Source organism: Taurulus bubalis, assembly GCF_910589615.1.
Source record: "Taurulus bubalis genome assembly, chromosome: 15".
In the NCBI taxonomy this organism is placed as follows: Eukaryota; Metazoa; Chordata; class Actinopteri; order Perciformes; family Cottidae; genus Taurulus; species Taurulus bubalis.
This window is the reverse complement of record NC_136603.1, coordinates 23,443,440-23,467,109: the sequence shown is the minus strand read 5'-3', so window position 1 is coordinate 23,467,109 and position 23,670 is coordinate 23,443,440. Positions and strand designations below refer to the sequence as shown.

Sequence of the window (23,670 nt, the reverse complement as noted above, 5' to 3'; positions counted from 1 at the left end):
TGTGTGTGTGTGTGTGTGTGTGTGTGTGTGTGTGCGTGCGTGTGTGTGTGTGTGTGTGTGTGTGTGTACGTTTTATCTTATCGGGATAGATGACCTGAGAGCCCCGGGGTCTGCCCTGTGTTCTGAACGCCACCAACAGTCAGCTGAGCTGGTCTTCATCTCCTCAAAATCTATTTCCAGTTTAAAGAGTATAAACCCTTAACTGAGCTTCAGTAACACTCAGAGGATGTTTACAGTCGGCCTTTTAATTCAACTGTTGCCGAACATAAACAAGTGTAAGTAAGTCTCATCTCAGACGGCACAAACGGATGGGACCAAATGTTTTTGACAGTTTATTCTCACCTGTCGCCGGACGTTTAAAATCCTTAGAATTGGTCAGCTTTGTAATGCAAACAGACGTGAAGAGAAAGTGGAGGGGTGTCCTAACGTTAAGTCTGAAATGGGCCACATGTTTTTAGAGTAAACTCGGCTGCTATTAATGTCATCGCTGAACTAATGGATATCAGTTGTTTATTTAATAAAACCCCCCGTGCTGACGGGTGAAAACATTCTTAGGGGCATGAATCATTTTAAACATGAATGATTTCTCCCTCAAGAAGAATTTACCTCTGGCCTTTTCAAGCCTGAATCCATCTGTGTCTTAAATACACATGTGGTGTCTTTGCTGTTCAAAAGGGGGAAATGTTGTGCATCATTCTGTAAGAAAGAGCATAGACATTACAGACAGTTTGATGCAGACCAGGCCCGGTGCATCCAGGATACTCCCCGGCCCCCTGCTTGGGCTTGGAGAGCAGTCTCCCGGGGGTGTGGGGGCCTCACCTCGCCGTGACCCCCAGCTGAGACGGCTTTGAGATTGATGTGCTCTGCCTCCCTCTCCCTCACATTGTGTGCTGTTTGAGGGTATTTCCTCTGCCTTTCCCCTCAAGAAAAAAACCCCGTTCACAAGTCTTGGATTGGGAATGCTAAGCTAGTGCTGACGATGCCGTCACAGGGCGCTGAGGACGCTCTTTGTGTGAACTGGCAGCTTCTCCGTCAGCTGTGTCTCAGAGGTCAAAGGGCTCACGGAGGACAGAGGATGGCTCTGAGTTCCCGCCGTTTGAAGTGACTTGGCTTGATTGGTGCGTTTACACTTGCCAGAAACTAAGCGAATGAGGAACGGATTGATGAAGTCACACATAAACTGATTTTGCATGTGTTGTTTTGATGAATAGGAATAGCATATGATAGTGCCTCTGTATTCCAAGTATCACTCCACTCTGTGCATCACCAAGGTGTTATCTTGTTTTAACTTGCATCCTCCTGAATTGAAATTACCAGCGTCGCAACAGTAACAAACCCAATGCATTAATTACTTGATCAGCCCTACACCTGTGCTCTAAAGGGGCCAGGCGATAAATCAGAAGTCTGCACGGGAAGCTGATTATCCTGACACCTCATCAGTCTTCACAGAGAGGCCCGCTGCCCGCCACAAGGAGAGGCTTGGTAGGCCAGGCTACCCGTACGCTAGCATCACATACACACACTCATACACATACACGAAGGGTACACCCAGCCCTGCTAAATGCCTACCACTCTGGCAGGGTGATGCAAAGCCGTCATAAGGCAATGATTCCCAAGCTGGACACTCCCACTTCCAAGATGAAATCTTTGAAACTCAGTTTTTTTTTTGTCGACTAATGGGTGTGGGGATGAGATCATACAAATGTGGTAGCCTTTTTATAAAACAAAAATGATGTAAAGGAAGAGAAAGCGGTGCAAGCATCTCTTTGTGTCTTTCACACTGAATGGACTTCAGTACCACCAGTTGAAGCGACCCAGGTGAGAGATGGTCTTGGTAGCACTCAGTCTTTAGAACAATTAGGAGAGGCGGTGCAGCACCTCGTAGCCCAGGTGATGGATCATACTGGCGGTGGGTTTGTGGGGTTGACGCTGAGACCAGTGATTGGCTGAGGCCGGCGTGCAGATGTGACAGAGACGGATCGCAGAGGAGAGAGGCCAGCTGGGTCTGAGTGGGATCTGTAAACACAACAGCCCTATGAGGTGATACAACACATCTAGGGGAGGATGAGGGCGTCATGGCAACGCAATATAAACACGTGCACAAGGCCAACATAGTATCTCACTCAGAGTTTAATCTCTAGCTTGCTCACTAGAAAACACTCATTGATAATGTGAACATAGTGGAACAAACCAGTCACAAGCCCGACCCCCGCTGATACTCACTAGCTTTCAGAACTACCTTGGAGCCCACACTGTCACGAACTGCACTCCGTATAATAATACTAATAATATAATAATACCTAATTTATTTATTTTTAAACAACAAAGTAACAGAGACAAACCAACAGAAGGGTTGACAACGTGTGTTTCAAGGATATATTCCTGATTCAGCAGTGAAATCAGGAATATAAGATAAAAGATAAAGATGGAAGCTACAGATCAGCTGTGATAGAACACAATGAAGACAATGAGGTGAAGCAACAACAGTATTCCTGTCTTTATTCACTGTTTTAATCATTCAAAAGCAAAAGCAGCATGTTTATACATTCAGTAGCTAGCATAGCTAACGCTAGTGAAAGCTAGCTAATATTAGCTACACAGGTTTTTACGTAGAATCGCAACATTTTAGAAACATATATCTCCTTCCAACCTCTCTAGGTAATAAGTGTCACTATTACATTTCACTGTGAGAAGCCTTAAATCCACTGCCTGAAGATGAAGAACATCTGAAACGATTACATGAGAGTCTGAGCAGCAAAGTCGGATATTTGTCGGACCATGGTGCTGCACTGTGATGAGCCAGTCTGCGTTCGAGTTGCTAATCTGAGCCAAAATTCAATGTCAGTTTTGAATACCATATAATATGGACACATTTCAGTCCGCTCCATGAGTGTTGAGGTTCAATACCCAGTCCGAGCCACAACTACTGACTAATGGACATGTGTTATATTTGAAATATAAACATCTGATGTCATGACGGGCTATAAAACAGTTACAAGCTCCGGGCACCGTGCTCTCTTCACAGCGCTGAGTCAAACCTCTGGAAAACAACAGCGCTAGTCTTCCCAGGGAGCGTGTTTGATGTGTACATCACAACATATACAGACTTTGCCCGGGTTCATAGGCACTAATGAATTTCCGCTCAAACCATCTCATGTCATTACAGGGACCGCTGGCCTAATCCACTTACCTTCTGCCCAAAATCCCCCTATCAATAAAAAAGGTATCATTTTACCCTCCCCGAGGGCTGTTAAAAGTAAAGAGCCACTCTGGTAAGACTTCCTTTCATAGACGGCGGTGGTTCCGTGCTCTCCTGTAAGCCTCTAATCCCTCTGTCGCCATCACTCGCCCATGCACTGCCCGAGAGGAAGCCACGTCTTGCGAACTAAACCTTCAGGTTTCATGTTGTGTGTGCAGTGCAGGATTCCCGGATTAGGCTAAACATACACTTTTTTATTAACCTTGGGCATAACACTTGCTGCAGTGTGTTTTGTGTGCATGTGTGTTTTGTGTGTTTGTGTGTGTGTGTGTTTCAGAAAGGCATGTCTGTTGAACCTCAAAGTAACACATTTGTGTTTGTCTCCGTCACTCTTGATGGTTGCTTACTGAGAGCGAACTGCAGAACAAATCAGTATCTGTGTGTGTAATTGGGAGTGAGTGAGTGTGTGTGTGAGTGTGTGCGCATGCACATGAGCGTTTGTGTATAGCCGTTGGCACAGCGCTGTGTAGTTAGGACCCAGGCCAACTTTTTCTGCTGGAATTTCCTGTCTGAATTGAGCACCCCCACCTCTCCTAGTCCTCTGCTCTTCACTGCTCTCTCTCTCTCTCTCTCTCTCTCTCTCTCTCTCTCTCTCTCTCGCTCTCTCTCTCTCTCTCTCGCTCTCTCTCTCTCTCTCTCTCTCTGCACGACAAAGGCTTTTTTTTCTTCTCCCAAAATTATTCCTGGCCTGGCCTCTCAGGGCATTATTATTTTCGTTGAGTACTTCCTCCAAGACATGAGCCCACTCCACTCTCCACTTCAGCCCGGTCCTGATGTGGGGCTTCATTTGGACATAATGAGAGAGTGCTTTTCCTTCTCCTGTCTCTGAGTCATGAGACTCGACGGGGCCTTTGTTAACATCGAACACCTGGCATTGTCTTTAGTGAGAGATCAAACCGGGTCTTTGAGATGAGAAGCTGAAAAGGAGGAGAAGATGTGGCAGGATGTTTGGGTTGGGGGAGGGGCACAGACATGTCTTAAAACAAGTTATGGGAAATCGGAGCAGATATACAGTGGTGGAAACCGAGCGCAAGTTAAAAGTCCCTGTGGCCTGGATTGATTTATGATTTAAGTTTACGTCAACACAAGTGTGCGCTTAATGGTTTGTAATGTGTTTTAAAAAACATTTGTTGTTATATTTGTTGAAATTCTACATCAAAATTATGTTTAAAAACCTTTAAAATCCAGCTTGCTCTTGCTGGTTTCTCCAATGTTACGGACCTAAGCTTTAACACGCGATTTTGCATTTTGAGCCTTTTCCATATTTTATCAAATTGACCCCATACAGCAAAACACAGCCCTATATCCAAAAAGGACAAAATACCAGTGAACCTTAAGTAATAGTTTTACCCGTCTGAGTTAATTGCCCAAAATGGAGGCATCACGGTTATAATATCAAGCTTATGCTAAGCAGTTTTTCAGCTCCGAAATAGCGCTGCCTTGAGAAGGGCTCCATCGATGAAGGAGTGCGGTTTCAGGTACCGGTGAGACGGTGAAATATGTTTCAGGAAGTCCGGTTTGAGCAGTAGATCCAGGATTTCATGGACGCATCTGATGCCAAAACACTGCACAGGGGTCTACACTCTTGACAGCTATCACTGGGACCATTTCATCCTCCGTCTCAAATGTCACATTGTGCTCACGTCGGTCTGAACAGTCCTCTCCACTGTTTGGGTTGAGCGCATGAGGCCCAGGGTGGAGTAACCCTGCATGCCAGCACACCCAAGGGGGGCGGACGGGCGGTAAATCAAGGAGCGGAGCCGTGCGCGCCGTCCAGGCCGCGTACCTGTCGGTCGCTGTCCCTGCAGTCCGGAAAACAATGCAGCTGTCTGGGTGATGGAAGGGCCTGTTCAGCCCTTATCGCCCCCACAGTCAGCAGCCCCACGCTGCGGAGGACAGCAGCCTCTGGGGATTCTGCTTGGTTATTTCTGTGTGTTTGTGCTGTGGTTCAATAATGGACATCATTTCTTACTGGGAACTAGAAACAAAAATCATGTGGCCCTTATCCATCAACAGTTTTCACTGATGACAGCACTTCAAAATTGTGATATTCTAAATATCTGACGCTAGACAGGTGTCAGGGAAGACTTACATGAATAAAAGGGTTAAGAAGCTGTTGAAACCAAAACGTTATCAAAGGAAAATACATCAAAAGTCCAATGCAAAGTAATAAATTAAAGGAAAAAAAGAATAGGGTCCTGCAGGTCGACAGTTTAATTGATCAGCTTTCCAATACGTGTAAAAGGAGCTACCAGCCGTGCTGTCTTTGTCTTCGCCTAGTCTCCTCGTCCTCCTCTCCACCAGAGATGTGCCAGGCAGCACAAGCAGGGGGCATCTCTCAGACAAAGCCCGAACTTCTGGCTCCACTTGTGAAACTCCTTTTCCCAGCTCCCACTCCCTCTCGCTCATTTACCGGGTGCCTCTTTTGGCTTTGTAACACACAAGTTGACTCGGAATTGTCCGCCCGTCCTGTGCACAAAGGCAAAGGGAGGGTCGCTGGCTGAGGTCCAGCGGCGTGGATCTTGATAGAAACACAGAGCCCTTGGCCTTCTGCGCTCCAAGAGGAGAGGAGACAAGGAACGCAGGGCACCAGACAAATTTTACAACTCACTTTGCCTTCACGGGCCATTTGTACACATTCTGTGGGAGTGCAGCGGAACACTTTGAGTTTGAAACGTATCTTCCCTGCGTGCATCCAGTGCTGCTGTACATACCTGTCTGTTTGTAATCTCTGAAGTAGGAATGAACCTTCATGTTTCAAAGACATACGTCCTTTGGGATTACTAATCAGGTTCTGTAAACTGGACTTGGATTTTTCGGACAGTTTTGACTATTTTGGCAAAACTTTCATGTTTTGTTTTCGCTAAAACAGGAATTAACCGGTTGTACTAAAATCATATCTTCGTCAAATGCATCTTCAGCAATGTCATAATGGCAGTGTTTCCAAAGGAGAAAACTATAATTGTTGGGTAACGCTTCCACACCTGTCCCGGTTCAGGGCTCCCTCAGGGAAACTCCTCTCCCAGTCGCGTGTAATCCCATCAGAATTACCAAAGAACAAGATGGTACAACGTCATGATGACTCCCTCATTCACAGTAACAAAAGGCTCAATCAGGGTTTAAGTAGCAGTAATGTCTGTCTTTGTAATTGGCATCAGCTAAAAACAACATTAAGCATGGTGGTAGCCTGGAGGCACAGGTTCCTGTTCCACCTTGTCTTGGCCGCGCTGGCTGCAGCGCGTTCGGACCCCTGAGGCGCAGCTCAACCGGGAGGTGTTTAGAATATGCAGATCTTGACAAGAAAATACACAGGATGGTATAATTGCTGGACTTGAAAACACTGGGCTTCAGATGCAAAAATCCATGAGACAAAAACATGAAGTTTCATGCAGTAAAACAGCAAGCAGATGAAGACAAAAATCAATGTCAGAGAACTGTGTATTTACTTGAATCGAGCTTATATTAGCTTGATTGCTTGCAAGCTTATATAGCTAATATAATGCTAAGCTTATATAAGCAAGAGGAGTCTTTGGATCAAATGTCACCTCTTTTCCAATAGTATATACTCAAAACGTCCTCCACATTTAGCTGGTGTCTTGATAAGGTCAAGGTCTCTGCACATACTCATACTCACCTCGTCATTCTTTACAGTATTGCTGTTTCTAGTTACTAATTGTTTTCATTTGCTTCCACTTTTCAACTTGTTCATGATAATTTGAAATACCATTAATGAAACACTTCCTGCACACTTCCTGTTTCACATCAAAAGCCATCTGGTGGCTAAATGTGTGCAATTAATTTCTTTCCTGGCAGACTTTTAACGTGAAAAATAAGCAGGAAGGAAAATGTGCATTTTGCTTTTTGTCTTTTTAATTCTGGCAGCAACATCCTCAATAGCGTCCTCAACGGCAAATTGGCATCGCATTGGTGTGAAAAGACGCACCCATTTCCCCCCTCGTCGGCCAGTCCCAGTGGTCCTCTCCGGTAGAGATAATGATCTGCTCTCACTGAGCTCTGACCTTTAACCCCCGGTGGTCTCTGCTCCCAGGTCATCCCAGGTTTACTGGACCGTACAGCCAAAGAATCCTAATAGCAACTAGAGATCATCTCAAGGGAGCTGCATTTCACTATGTTCTCTCTGTCTCACACACACACACACACACACACACACACACACACACACACACACACATGAATGTGATGTCTGTTTAGTTGTTTTCTGCATCAAACATGTGGAACTTCCACATATGTTACTGGAGAGAATTAGGCGACTTTTTTCTATGATTAGAGCTCTCCTCCTCCTCCTTCAATCGAGACAGTAATGTTTCCTACTCAGCAGTTGTAATCACAGTAATTAATGAAGATCGGCTGTGTTATCCTAATGAGACTTCCCTCGAGCCATCGGACCCTTTATGGCAGGAAATGGTGGATGTGTGCATTCTTTGTCTGACACATAAAACACACATTCATTGTTGTGTAAACCCTGCTTTGGTCTCAGTGGATAGAGAGGGCCATTAATGAACACACAGTTCTCGGGGCAAAAGCCTCAGACAGTGTAGAAGGTTTCAATTACTGCTGGATTACAGGAACTATAAAAGGGTACAGTTGCATCTCACGCTGCGCTGCAGGCATTAGTCAGGACCTGTACACCAGCATAATATTTCATCAGTACTTTAAGTAATGTGTAATCACTCGCTGCATTTGTTTCACTGTCTTACTATTATCATTATTATCTTTGATGTGTGACCGTTTTCTCTCTTTCTGTCACTCAGGTCCACACCACCTCTTCCCCACGTTTCACACGCCCATCCCCATCGACATGAGACACCACGAAGGGCGATACCATTACGAGCCACACCCACTCCACGCCATGCATGGGTAAGTATCCTTAGATGTCGCCGGACATTGTGAAATTAATAATCAAGGTGACATCCACCGTATGTCTTTCATAACAAACAGTGACCCACCGGTCGGTCGGTCGCTGACCCCATTCCACATATCAGCTGATTGAATGTCCGTTATCAGTCTTTACCATAGAATCGCTTCAGACGGGGCAAACTGCACCTCTCAGCACTAACAGTAATTATGTTCGTAACGTGACACGCAAAGGTTCTCCATGTGAAGTTACACCACATAAAGTTATGTAACGTTACATTACGTTGTGTTACATTACGTTGTGTTACATTACGTTATGTTACATTACGTTATGTTACATTACGTTATGTTACATTATGTTGTGTTACATTACGCTACATCACGCTACGTTACAATACGTTACGTTACATTACATTACGTTACATTATGTTGCGGTACGTTACTAATGAAAAGTTACGCAACGTTATTCGCATCGGTGATCAACCAGGTGAAAAGATGAGAAAACCTTCTGAACCTACTAGGTGAGCAGGTATCTTCTATGAGGCCATAACACCCTTTCAATTGCGGTCATTCAAAGCTAATTCATTTCATAGCAATCAGCACTGTTGAAAAGGTATGAACATCAATACTAAAATCAGAAGATAATTTGTCAGTAAATTGTTTTCATTCCTACTGACCAACAACAGTCATATGGTCCTCTTGTCAGTAGCAGGGATGCTCTGTGATTAAACATATTTGTTTATATACATCCACTTAAAATGTTTTACAGAGGTAGATAATGTCTGAAAAACAGTTTTTACTATTCACTGCTTTTTTCTCTGAAAATTGCGCTACTATTCCTTCCTATTTGTCAGCAGCCGAGCTGGAATAAAAACTGCCCTTCTTTCTCAGCTTCATTGACGTTCAAGTTCAAATACACCAAGGCCAGACCCCATACACAGAGCAAGAGAGAGACTGAGATAAAAGACACAAGGCCCATTAGCACAATACAACAGACATGTCCTCCTCTGTCTCCTGTCCTTAAATATCTTGTTGTGGGACTTCTCGCGGTCTTCAGCAGAAAAGCTGTGCTGAGATAACATCCAGTGAAAGACAATGTTGGAAGAAGTACATGTACTTAAAGCTACTACGATGATTTCTCTGTCCCTTGATTTTGGCGTCAGAGTTTAAATAATCCAGTTGTGTGCTTGGTTTGAAACTTGTATCCTAACCTGACCTACAAAGAAACACTAACTTATTTTCTGACTTTATTACCATAAAAGTCTGGCCTTCCTAACATTGCGAGGCCTCCTTTTGCTTATCTGAGATATTCGAATCCAGGAAGGGAAGTAAGGAGTAAGATCAATAGAGGTTTTGTGAGAACTGCGCTGTTACATTTAAATTCAGCGAGATCAGGTGATACACAGTGTAGGCAGAGCTATTCATCACCTGCAAAGCGAGGGGAAGGGAGGAGGGAACAGTGTGGCTGCGCACCCGGTTTTGTTTTGATTAATGTGATGGGACTCTGACAGAGTGCTCCCACTAATTCATCAACACCTTGATCTAGCTGTCTTTTCCCCAGCATGCGCCAAACTCACCTAATTACTGTTGTCCCGGCGAAATGGAGCAGGGTGTTGGCGCCGGGCGCTTGGTGGTAGAGTTTTGTCGGAGGCTGGTTGCTGTGTGTCAGGGTTGTACTTCCTGTCTAACTCCATACAGAGCGCCCTTCATCACTGTTTGCATGTTACAGAATGAGGGCTGCGGGTCACAGTGTCACAGTTGTCATGGGGCAGATGCTGCAGTGCTCACTGCTTTGGTACCCACTAGGATCCCTGCAAAGGAAAAGACTGCATCCATGTCACTCAGAGGGCCAATGCTCATCCCCATGTGGACAGCAGTCATTTCCTGATCTTTTATGTTTCTCATCAACAGAAGATAAAAGTTGGATTTGTTTGGCATTAGTTGTGTTTAAAGAGCAATCCACCAATGTAGAGGTGCACTGCTGTAACATTGTCCGAGGGACGTTGGACAGTTTAAAGAAAAAGATCAAAATGCAGCGGAACCAGAAATCATGTCTTTTTTATATCATGCAATACTCCTCTTGGTTTGTTTGCATTGAGGTGTTTGTTGGATTGTCTAAAGGCCTTTTTAGAATCCTTCTCTATTCAAAAGGATTCGACACACATTGGACAAATGTATTTGCATTACTGAAGGTCACAGTGTCCGTGTATAAAACACCTTCATGTGCCATCTTTCTTTCACATTTCACAAGTACTTGGTACAGGATTTAAACGCAGCAACCTTGGAGCGCTTTCACTTTCACGGACTGAGCAGCCGTCAGAGAGAAGAAACATGCAAACTGTCTCATGGGGTGACAGTAGAACATCAGCTTACAGTAGAGACCGCTATTGTGAGCTCTTTACTGCATATTTTGTAGTCCGGCATCTTCTGTGCGAACCCACAAGCCAGGAAAGCCATCGTGCCAGTACGTTTGATCGGGTAATTAGCGATCTGAAATCCAGCCTTCCGTTCCCGGAACCTCAACGGCAACGCAACGGATGAGAAAAACAGATCCCCCGCTCATTCCACAGCCCATATTTATGCTTTTTGGGAAGCAGTCGTGGGACAAATTGCAGCACTGAAAAGTTGAAATATGCCCAAGGTTTTTGTGTGGCAGGGCTGCGGCCTACACCGCCCCTGTACACAAACAGATGTGGTCCAGCTCAGCAGGCAATCAGTCTGCTCAAGGCCCACAGCCTGGAATGTGTTGATTAAATACAGTTTACAGATCAGCCATTCGGGCCCGTGTTGTTTTTTCCCTTCTTTGTTTTGGTGTGGTTAACATGGAAAAGGGGGAGGGTGGGGAGATGAGCAGGGAGACAGATCTTGGAGCCTGGCTGTCAGTGGTTGCGACAGACGTATCGCTATGTTATGTGTTGCTTGTTGGCTCCAGCTCATCGTCACGGCTAATGTTTGAATTTGGATTCTCCCCTGAGTTACAGCCAGGAATGTGCTGCTGGAAAGACAAGGGGCCCGTCAATCAAAAGGCTGGGAAGTTGCAAATCAGTAGCCTGACATTTCCACGGCTTATCACACGCTCTCAGCATAATTTTCTCGCACTCACTAAAGACTAAATGGTATGTGACAGCAACAGAGCCGAATAATGGATAATTGCCCCTCGGTAAAATCCCTTCTCAATTAAGTGTATTATCCCATCGACTGACATAGTTCTACTGGGCCCCTCCTTTGTACACAGTCCTCTCTTCTTAGGGAGTACAGTATCAAGTTGTGTCCAAATCCTCTGCATCCTGATCAGGGCCCCAAAAACAACTAAGGCAGGATCTTAGCAAGTCCCCTGTGGGCCGGCGTGGTGATTTATCTTGATCGCCTCGGCTGCCCAGAAGTACAGAAGGGAGTGTGTCACATCATAATTCATCCCACCCCGAGCCAGTAGGGAAAATGCCAGAGAGGCAAATTCTAACTTGTTGGTCAGCCGGGATGGCATGGAGGCAGGCGGACAGACAGAAAGGGAGCTTGAAGGTGAGAGTGTGGCTCTAACACCTCACCTTGGAAACAGGTTGCATTGGCAGCATCGTGTGGCAGTGAAGATGGATGCTTTTCAAAAGCATCACTTACAGAACAACCCTGTCTCCGACAAAAAATTGCATTCGGATGTTTTGAGGGAAACGTATTTTTCTTCGGTTTTAAGGGTCAGTTTTAAACTGGTTCAAACTCGTTGGTTAAGTAACAAAAAGACCCATTCAACCGTTCACGCTATCCTGAAACCACATGGGTTGAATTTGCCTTTGCAAAAAGATCTTGAGTCGTCCTTCATGAGGCGAACCAGTTGGTATGAAGTTAGTCGACCTCTCCGCAGGTGAGTGTTTCTCCCTCTACTTCACTGTACGTGCACTCTGGTATGTACTTACTTGCAGGGTTACTCGTGTGCTCTGCAAGCTGCACCATGTCCAAATCACTTTTCCTCACAGCAGAGTTGTAACAATGGAACAACACAGGACAGAACACAGGGACAAATAGCAATTACCTAGTCCAAAGCATGTCATCTGCTGACTCACATTGGCCTCCTCTCCCTCCTTTCCTGGTCCTCCTCAAGTATCATCCTCATGAGAACAGATTCCTGCCACTTTTGTTTGGCAGCCATGAAGAATTTAGATGTAAGTGTGTTTCCAGCAGGCCAGCCACCCATCGTGTTCAGGTATGATGGAAGTCACTTTAAATGGCAGCCACTAATTAAGAGACAGGGCTCGCCCCGTGCTCTGAGGCCGCAAAGAGCTTCCCATTCAACCTCTGTGACTGACGCCTCTGGAAAACACACAGCCTTCAAGTAACATCTTGTCAGGGAAAGGGTGGATCGACAAGGCTTCAATAATGGTACCTGCCAGACGGGACTATTATTTGCAACCTCCTGACAGGCAGCAGCAGTAAATTTCACCTTATTATCAAGCCCTCATACACACTCTTGGTCGTTTGGAAGATTTACTGCAGATAGCGTGATGTGTGTGGACACGCTGGTTTGCTATCGGCTAAAACAAATAACTATTGTTGGCGGATGCAGGTTTAAAGTCAAATGTTGCAAAATGGTTTTGGTAGGAGGAACATGGAGAGGGGGTGTGTTGATTATAATGGATTTATTTTTCAAAGCGAGTTCACACTTGCATTTCAGATTTTTCCTTAAACACGCTGAAGATTTTCATATTTCATATCATCATTGTTTTGTGTTCATCATTGTTTAACACACGTCAATGGGCCACATACATTAAATCCCTCATGAGCACTAAAAGTGGATTGAATAAGAAATTAAACTCTACGTTTGTGACTAGTTATTAAAGAACTAAAGATGCCCCCCAAAAAGACGTAAGAACGTAACAAACGTAAGAAGAAGGCGATTTTCAGCAGCCGGGAAATTGAGGTTTGGTTAAATTAAATTAAACAAAGTAAATGTGTATTTTCATAGCGGCAGTATTGGTGTTCCAGGAAAATCAAAAGTCATTGAAGAGCAGTATGTAAGCCATTCAGAAGCAAAATGCATTCAACGTCCACCAAGAGTTTTTATAGAAGAATAGTATTTATTTAACAATCCAATTATTATAATTACTCTAAAACATATAATACAAATGTTATTATCCCATATTCATACAATTCTACATTTAAAACATGCGTAGGACAAACAACTATGCACTGTGAAAACAAGAATGTGTTTTTCTTATCTTGGTTAGAGCTCTCCACCATGAAATGTTCTCTTTCTTCAGAGAAGAACTTGATGGATCCCAGATATCAATGCGTACTAACAAATAAGAACATTTGTGGACACAAACAAAAACAAGAGCAGATCTATACATGTGTTTGATATGTTTTATTGCTGCATGAGGCCCAACGTTTGTTTGCTTCCGATGGTGATCAATCAGAGATGGAGGGAATTGATGAAGTGTGTTAAACAGGTTCCTGTATTACATAAGGAGCCTTTTCTGATTTTAGGTCCATTCTAGAAACATATTAGACGATATTGCATTATAGCTTTCAGCGTTAGCTAAATGCTGGGAATCCCAGTGTATGATTGCTTTGATGACCCTTGAGTCACCCGGTCTGATAAGAAAGAGCCAGCAGCAGTGCCAGCTTGCCCAGGTAGTCCTTCAGTGAAGCACCCGGGCACTAATCTGAGGCGGCACTGCCAAGCTCTGTGTGTGCTGCATCGAGGCGGACCGAGGGAAGCGTGTTTTTGTGTATGGAGCGTCTGTTTCTTCTCACTTCTCCCCTCCCGTCCAGAACAGAGGGCTCTTTATGGTCGTTTGTAGGGGAAGACTGGGCTCGACGGCAGAAAGTTGGCCCTCGGACAAGGCCAGCAGTCTGCAGGCGCTTACTGGAAATGGAGCGAGGGCCGAGCTCTGGGTTGGTTGGCGCGGGCCTGAGTTGGGGCCGGGCTGGGCCCGGGGCGCAGGCTGGCATCTGCACAGAGACAGTGAATGAGAGACTGAGCAGGGAGGGGGAGCCTCAGACCCATGCTGGTGTGAGGCCCACCTTTCATAGCAACAGCCATATAACTGCAACCTGGACCTGTCACACTCATTTCATCTGAGTCAAGGGATTCAACACCCCTGACCGATGTTTTTTCAGATGTATAATGAAATATTCAAGCTTCTCCAGAATGATGACCAACATTACTATTTACTGGCCTAAAGGCATATCAGTCCACAGAGGGATACACCACATAGATGTAACCTCAGAAGGTCCAAGTCTAATCTCCGTATTTAATTGAATAACATTAATGAACCATGTTACCAGTGAGAGGGATGCGGGCAAACCTTTAGATGAACCATTCCTTACACCCCACTCTTAAGCATCCAGTTGTTGCTGCCAAGAATGAAAACCACACATATAAACACTCATGTGTTCACCGCAGCCAACAGGCTGCCTAACTGTCAGATTAAACAGCGCTTGTTCCCAGGCCCTCATAAAGTCAGCTATTCTGTTGTTTTCATTACGCTGTATTGTTGTATGTCAATGTGGTCACATTTTATACCAATGAATCGCTGCTGCTCCTCTTGGTCAGTGGCCCAAACTGAAGTTCTAGACTAGAAGTTCCCCTCTAGTTTTTGACGTGTCAGGGATGGCGTGTCCGTTTCCATCGCTGCATGCAGTGTCTTTTCAAAATAATCTTCCGTGTTTAAAGGAAACATACAGATTCTACTTGTCTCTTTCTAAAATAAACTTTAAATGTAGGGTTACTTGGTGTTTAGGTTTACAGAGTTTTTAGGTTCACTTTTGCAATAAACTACTCGGTTAGGCGTATTAAAGGACAGTGGTTTGGGTTCAAATACTTACGTTTGTTACGTAACTGGCGTTAGAAAGTACAGGAAGTGAACGCTTGTGTTTGTTTGACTCATGTAACCTTCCCTCCCTACCACGATACTCTGACTTTCTCCCACTTTTTTCCTACTCCGTCATTTTCTCTGAACGTCTAATAATAACTCCAATGTAAACATTGGAGTTAGTTGAAGGGTGCTCTAGTGAGTCGGTATCAGACACCGCGGGCCACTGACCATGCATCAGTACTTCATGACCGGTTATGAGACAGACTGAAGTGGAGCAAGTGGTGTGTGATCTTTGACACTTGACAACAGGGCCGGCATGAAATCCCTCACTTTTCTCAGTTCAAAACATGAGGCTGGGATAAACAAAATGACCAACAAAAATATAAACATTTTTAATAAAAAGGTTGAACTGACTAAAGTGACCTCCGACCTGAAGGCTACAATGCCTACAGTGTTACTCATCTGTTACTCATCACCAGGCTCACGGTGACGCCCTCCTCTAAACCATGATATAGTTACAGTGAGTCATGAGTCTGCTCCCCTTCAGGTTCATTACCCGTAACATTGCCTGGTCTTCCTCCTTTTGGCTGATGTTAGGGGTAACTAACTACTGTATAGTGGGTCAGTATGTGTTGTCTTCTGGGTTTTCTTTCTTTCTCCTGGAAGGAGTTAACTTGTAAGCCGGGTACTGCACTGTCAGCTACTGGTCTGTTCAACCAGAGCGCAGTTTCCACCTCAAAGTCCACTCAAATGTTAACCCCTGCATCAGCGTTGATTGACAATTTATAGGTTACGGTTAAACCATCAATGTAACCAGTCATTCAGCCGTTTCGTCTGTTAGTCATCCTCCGCCAAGCTTAATAGTCATTCTCGAGGGCTGAATTTCTACCAGGTGTCCTCACCACACACTGATGGAGTGAGGCGCCTCTTATCAGAGCTGAAGCACAGAAGTACCAATGCCCCTTCAAAGGGTTGTGCCACTGCCAGCGGCCAGCAGACATTTTTATCTACGGTTCAGCCCCTCGGCGCTGTTGAGAAGTACAACACCCAATTGTCTGTGTTTCTGCTAGCAGAGCTCCCAATTACATGTCAGAGATGACACATTTACTGTAGAGCCTGATGTGACCGACAGGCTGTTGGACAACTTCTGACTTCTCTTGCCAAAGGTGGCTGTCGGCAGCTACTTAAGGCTCTGAGCAGCCACTCTTATCATACAACATGTAATAGCTGATGGGAGAGACGCCCACCCAAACAGATAGAGACGCTTCCTGGGACCTCGCACTGGAAAGCCCTGGGTCTCGACTTGTCTGTAGCTCTAGGGCTTAATCGGAGAAGGTGAACAAGAGGGGATTATTATGTATTAGCTGTGGGACTGGAAAGGGTGGAAGTGGATTGAGACAGCAGACACTTTGGTGGAACAACAGAAGTTACGGCTTGTCTCTGAACATACCAATGAAGATCACTCTCACTGATAACGGAGAACAATACAAGTAATCACATCAGTACAGGAGGTATTTCCTCCCTACATTTCCCACTATCTGCTTTCTGTCTTTCTATATATCTATGACCAGTCTCCTCCATTCCTTCCTACCTCCAGACCTTCTTTCTCTGTGTCATTCATTTAGATTGGTCTAATTTATAATTCCTCTTTGCAGACCTCCTGGACTCACGGGCAGTCCAGTCATTTCCGACATTTCCCTGATCCGTCTGTCTCCTCATGCGATGCCCGGTGAGTCACCGTTCAGCCCTCCACACCCGTACGTCAGCCCCCACATGGAGCACTACCTCCGCTCAGTGCACGGCAGCCCCACCCTCTCCATGATCTCAGCGGCCCGAGGACTGAGCCCTGCTGAAGGTAAGATTCACCCCATGTACCATCAAGATATTGATCTTAAAACTACAAGTATGGGTTGCTCATCACAATACTGTATAACAACCTCAACCACTATGCCACAAAACAAATGAAAAGCAGCATCACACATGAGGAACACAAAGTGTCACAGGTCTTGAGATAAGTTTGACTTCTCATTGTTGGGTTTTGACACTTCCTGAAATTCCTCTTTTTATTGTCTTACTGGTGGTTTGCATTTGTTAAAGTGTATTCTACTTTTTTTGTCTGGTACATTTGGAGAATCACTTCCTCAGATTCACTTTACTCACATTTTCTTCTGCAGATTGTACAAATTAAAGTACACACACACACAGACACACACACACACACAGACACACACACTTGTGTACTAGGTCAAATGACGTACCGATGGGAAAGCGCTGGAACAGAGTGTGAGGAGGACATACTCACACACAGTCATTCACATGCGCCCGTATAGATGGCTAATGTGTGAACGAGTTGCCGTGACCAGGCACACGTGTTCCATCCATAAACACTCTCATACCGGTTAGGTTGCAATCACCATCATGCATTTGCAAAGTGGAAACACTCCGCCTCAGTGTTCGTGTGATGTATGCAATGTACACAGTATGAATAAACTGCAATTGATGTGGAAAATCTTTCACATTTGGTTATTCTGCAGCTGCTTTGGCCAGTTAGCATTAATTAGGTGGGATTAGAGTTGAGCAGGTTCAGAATTTATATATCCTGTTCCCTGTAAACCGACTGTGTCTGCTGGGCTGCGGCTCACGGCATCCACGCTTCAGTTTATACAGTTGATTTTTTAACCAGCGGTGATAATGAGTCTCACACCTTATACACTCCTCTACATAGGGTACTGAGGTACACCTTTCATCACGCTTGTTATGGTGTTTTTGCAAGTGTGTGCATGCTGGTGATTTGCGGGTATATCAGAGATATGCTTTGTGGTATGTGCAGCTTCGCTGCATGTCTGTATATATGTTTGGGCAGGAGAAACCATGTAAATTAGCACAGGAAGAAGAAAAACATGCGTCACCCGTGAACTATTGAGTTCACATGATGACAGAGCTGTCCTCGCTACCCTTGCTCAAACAACAGGTCGGAGAAGAGAGGAGCCAAAGGCACCCAGCATCCGTAAATCACCAGGCACACGCCGCTGGCAAGTAATGCCTCTGCACTTTTCAAGAGGAGCAATGCGGAAGAGATGCTGTCACTGATACAGTGGCAGGGAAGTATAGCACCAAATGGAGGGCATAAATAAAGTCTGTGGAACCACGGAGCTCAGTGGAGCGCGTGTAAACCATCTGTAGAGACACCTGGGGGTCAGGCATGTGTTGAAGGTTCTTTGTGAACCCTAACCGCTTACGGTAAGTAGAGAGAGTATTACCGGTCCACTCTGTCCCACTATAACCAGTCCACTCTGTCCCACTATAACCAGTCCACTCAGCCTCTTTGTCCCACTATAACCAGTCATCTCAGCCTCTCTCTCCCACTATAACTAGTCCACTCAGCCTCTCTCTCCCACTATAACCAGTCCACTCAGCCTCTCTCTCCCACTGTAACCAGTCCACTCAGCCTCTCTCTCCCGCTATAACCAGTCCACTCAGCCTCTCTCTCCCACTATAACCAGTCCACTCAGCCTCTCTCCCCGACTATAACCAGTCCTCTCAGCCTCTCAACCAGTCCTCTCAGCCTCTCCCTCCCACTATAACCAGTCCACTCAGCCTCTCTCTCTCCCACTATATCCAGTCCACTCAGCCTCTCTCTCCCACTATATCCAGTCCACTCAGCCTCTCTCTCCCGCTATAACCAGTCCACTCAGCCTCTCTGTCCCACTATAACCAGTCCACTCAGCCTCTCTCTCCCACTATATCCAGTCCACTCAGCCTCTCTCTCTCCCACTATATCCAGTCCACTCAGCCTCTCTCTCTCCCACTATATCCAGTCCACTCAGCCTCTCTCTCCCACTATATCCAGTCCTCTCAGCCTCTCTCTCTCCCATTATATCCAGTCCACTCAGCCTCTCTCTCCCACTATGTCCAGTCCACTCAGCCTCTCTCTCCCACTATATCCAGTCCACTCAGCCTCTCTCTCCCACTATATCCAGTCCTCTCAGCCTCTCTCTCCCACTATAACCAGTCCACTCAGCCTCTCTCTCTCCCACTATATCCAGTCCACTCAGCCTCTCTCTCCCACTATATCCAGTCCACTCAGCCTCTCTCTCCCACTATATCCAGTCCACTCAGCCTCTCTCTCCCACTATATCCAGTCCTCTCAGCCTCTCTCTCCCACTATAACCAGTCCACTCAGCCTCTCTCTCTCCCACTATATCCAGTCCACTCAGCCTCTCTCTCCCACTATATCCAGTCCTCTCAGCCTCTCTCTCCCACTATAACCAGTCCACTCAGCCTCTCTCTCTCCCACTATATCCAGTCCACTCAGCCTCTCTCTCCCACTATATCCAGTCCTCTCAGCCTCTCTCTCCCACTATAACCAGTCCACTCAGCCTCTCTCTCTCCCACTATATCCAATCCACTCAGCCTCTCTCTCCCACTATAACCAGTCCACTCTGTGAAGCTAGTAAACATTATACCTGCTACACTGGCATGTTAGCATTATCACATATGTTAGCATAGGCTCAAAGCATCACTGTGACTCCGCCCAGTCCCACAGAGCCACGAGCATGGCTGTAGTCTCTGTAGCTGCATCTGAATCCTTTCCTATTTGAACTTTTTTACCTGTGTTACTTTTGTCCGATTTAATTTGGACCAGTGGTGCTGCTATCTCTCATCATCTGTGTTCAAAAGTGAGGTCACACACACTCAGTCTCCAAATGCTCCTCAGTGGAGTTGGTAACGTGATCTGGCAGCCATGGAGGAACCAAAGGTATCCGGCCGGGTCGCTGCTGCTGGAGCACAGACTAGACGTGCACACCGCCTGTGCTCTGTTACCACAGCCATAGCCTAATACGTTCCGATGGATCCAGATTTTTTTTGCTATATATGCGTGCCTATGTGTCAGAGGGCGGGGGAAGCTGTGGTTTTGCTCCCTCAATATCCCACTTGGCACCTACCCAGTGATCCCAACCCCCACATCCCCCTCTTTCCACCAGCATGCATATTAATCCACACCCCGGTCCCCTCCACACACCACTGGGGGAGGTTATGGGGGAGCAGGAAATGGGACACAGGCACATGGAGGAAAAAGGAAAACCAATCCATCTCACTCTTATAGTTCCTGACACTTCTGCGGCTTTACTAGGAGCAGGTGTTAACACATTTTACGTCAATATTACCTTTACTCATGCAGCATTTGAGGCTTCCTGGGCATTATGACCGTGCGTCTGTTTGCACCTGCAGTGTATGACTTCAGCCTGTCCAGCGTAGTGCATACACAACAGCAGAGAAGTGCAGGAATGTGGTATCGCCCCCCCCCCCTCTGCCCCAGCTCTCCCTCTGCTTCCTTTACTCCCTCGAGATATGTTCCCTTAGCCCAGCGAGCCTCAAAGACATCAGACATCTTTTATCAAAAGGCTCATGTCCCGCGGCACGCAAGCACGAAGCCTCCACTCTGAGGAGCAGACCCCTCGTCTCCTCTGTTGAGTCTTTTTCTGTTCTTGTCTCTGTTTTGTCATTCTGTCAAGGGGTTTGTCAAATGACAAAATCTAAATGTTTTTTTCAGCCCCTTTGACTTGTCAGAATGTGTTTAGGATCACTTGATGGGTTAAGACCACTGAGCTGTGGAACAGAAAGGCTTGCCTGAACAAACCTCCTGATTAGTTCATTCTGCAATATTCTATCTAATACAATCCCATTCTGCGTTTTTATTTTATTTTTCACAAGATGATGAATGTTTAAACATACCAAAATGACAATTGGGCAACACAGAGGGATGGGAAATTCCCCATCTGTCCATGAAGACAAATATAAAAACCTGTACATCTTCTATTTGTTCCTCCTACATCTGCAGTGACCCACGAACACCTGAAAGAACGCGCCCTTTTTGGTTTCCCTCCTCCACCGCCGGGGGCCAACCCAACGGAGTACTACCACCTGATGGCTAGCGCCGGCCAGCGGACGCCCTACGGGGACCTGCTGATGCAGAGCAGTGCGGCGGCGGCTGCAGCGGTAGCTCATCTCCCAGAATACATCAGCCCCGTGGATGGTAAGGATAAACTGACAGCTTGTGTTGCCTTTTGACAGAAATACAACTTGAGATGTTTTTCTGCACCAAACCAATTCATGAATAGTTAGTCAAGTCAAGCAGCACGGCTACAGTTACAATTTGTTATTCATGAAATGATAATTACACAATGTACATCAATTGCCCATCAGATTATAAAACTGTTGGATTTTAATGGCATTTTATCAAATATTTATCCAGTAACACATCTATCTAATTATAATCCTTTCAAATCTGTTCAAATCCTGCATTATAAAACCCACATTTTGATCCCCGTGAAACGCAGCATATTTGGGTTTCACTGGGAGATTCCCACTTCTGAAATTGAATGAAACTTAACATTCAATGTGATCTCCCTACCCGTCACACGTTGCTGCTTGGGCAGCGTTTTGTGTATTATCTTGAAGCAGAGGGTTTGCACGCGGTTAATGTTGTGTAGTGGTGGCGGTTAACGCTTTAACACAAGGTTAACTTTGTGAAACAGTGAACATTGTAATACATGATTAACTTTGTGAAAAGTCACAGTTATCATTGGAACATGTGCTTAATGATGTGGTTTGGTTTAAGCAACAAATGTAGAAATGCCGTCCCCTGTCTGAGTCAGTGTTGGTTTGACCCGTCCTCCTTATTGGACTTCTTCTGCATTAATACCACTGCAGTGCGGCTAATGAGCCGTGTGCCTCCAGGTCAGACGCCGAGGGGCCTGAGACCTGTTGAAGGGCAAAAACCCACAGCACACTCACAAGTGTCCAGTGGTGCTTCTTCTTCTACTTAATGATCTTTGGAAAACAGGAAATGGCTTTTAGATAATTTTGGCTGAACTGCACTCAAGCTATCTTTTGTATCAATGTTAAATAACTACACCTGATGACGTGCACATCTCCCATCAGAGGAAGGACGGCACTAAAGCCAACCTGTACTGGAAAGCCTACAGAATCACCAACATGATATTTCCATGTCAAAAAGTATTACTTATCTCTAATAACTGCCATCCCAGTAACACCATAAAGCCTTTCATACCTGCTACAGCCAGACTTAACAGCCCTTTTGTTCTCAGCACCAGGCATGTTGATACCATCCTCTTGTTCTTCCTCCTGAGGCTTTTTCATGGAAGAGTTCACCACATCAAAGCTGGTGCAGCTCTTTAGACTTACACGTAGCATGGGGGCCGCGGCTAGTCGAGGGTTGAGGTGCATAAACACTAAAAGCCCAAAGGCCAGGAGCTCGTAAATACAAGTGTTCACTAAGAGTCTCTCGTTCTGATGGTGCTTTAGGTGTGCTTCCACTGAGTAACATCCTACAAAACAAATCCAGGGTAACTGCAAAAAAAAAGAGCAGCATGAGGAGAATTTGGCCGTTTGAGACGGAGGAGACCTTTGCGTCTGCTCTCTCTCTCTCTTTTTTTGGGCAGTTAAGGCAGAGATTAACCTCGTGGGCTGCATGGCTGTCCACTGACCGACGGGGATGAGGCATCTTAGACACACACACAGTGGTGCACAACGTTTTTAACAGCCAGGCAAATGCTCACACGGGTTTGCACACAGGCTCACAGAGGCCAGTCTGTTCCTCATGCCTGTTAGAACCCCAGCCCTCTATCAGGATGACGGTCCGGCACCAGAACAGGCGTTTGATCTCAGCAGCGAAACGCATCCAAGAAACCTTCAGGCCTCATGAATGGGGAACAGAAAGCAAACAGAGTGGAAATCTGTCTGTGAACGTCAGCCTTTTCGATGCTTGATAATCAAATACTTCACTTGGCACCAACGCCCGCCCGGCTCCAGGAGCCGCGTCGCTCTTTCTTTCGTCCCGTCCAACCACCCACCCAAAGAAAGAAGAAAAGAAAGTCACTGCTACAGTGACACACGGTCACAATGCCTGGCATCCTCACACACGGGTAGGTAACACAACGAAGAGGAAAGAAGTGATTCTGATGCGGGAGCGCTTTTGCAATTAATTCACGGGCCTTGCAGAAACCGTAGACCACCTCTCCGTCCTCCTCCACCTTTTGCTTCTGGAGCTCCAGCCACCTCAGTGACCGCCGCTGTCCTGACTCGCCCGCACTTGTTTGGCGAGGCTGTTTGCTCAAATAGCCGCAGCCCCCTCCGCTCTACGCAGCGTCCACACTTGCTGCCACCGTCCCGGCTGCTTTTATTTAGTGTTGGACCGTGTTAGGAGTGATGTGGTCAGGTTTAGGCCACTCTGCCAGCCTGGAGGCTCTTCCACTGCGGCCTCGAGACACAAGGCCCGTATTGACCAGGGCGGCCAGCTAATGGTCACCGCGGGCAGCCTTGGACTGAATCAAAGGCCTCATTTACTGCCAGAGCATGGGAGGAGGAGCAGTGGCAGAGGTGGCAAATATGTGCTTCATCCCTCAGCGTTAGTTTTGGAAGGCAGCGCAGATAAAACCCATATTAAAAATCAATTTATGCACTAATATTCAGCAGACCCACCGCAAAAACTGGGAGCCCTCAGTGAACCCAGAGTATGGTTCCACCCGCCTCCCGCCTCTACCTCTGTAGAGGTGAACTGCGAGGCTTATGGGTGAGCCATGAAACACTGAATGCTGCTGTGTGCTGGTGGAAATGTTGTGGACACATGTGTCAGGGGGGGAGTTGTCAGAGCTACAGGTCCCACTTATGAATTTTTAGGATTTACTGTTGGGTTTGCCTTAA

General features: G+C 46.0%; 1 protein-coding gene across 1 annotated transcript in view; it reads left to right on the top strand.

Annotated features, from left to right (window-relative positions):
* The window catches only part of gli2a (GLI family zinc finger 2a), a gene marked incomplete at both ends in the record, with an annotated part of 61,865 nt that overhangs the window by 20,518 nt on the left and 17,677 nt on the right, over positions 1 to 23,670 (top strand). The window contains 3 exons of the mRNA XM_079231293.1: positions 8,032 to 8,137; positions 16,599 to 16,798; positions 20,786 to 20,980. Of these exons, the coding sequence (XP_079087419.1) occupies positions 8,032 to 8,137; positions 16,599 to 16,798; positions 20,786 to 20,980 (501 nt within the window). The remainder of the gene's footprint in view (positions 1 to 8,031; positions 8,138 to 16,598; positions 16,799 to 20,785; positions 20,981 to 23,670) is intronic.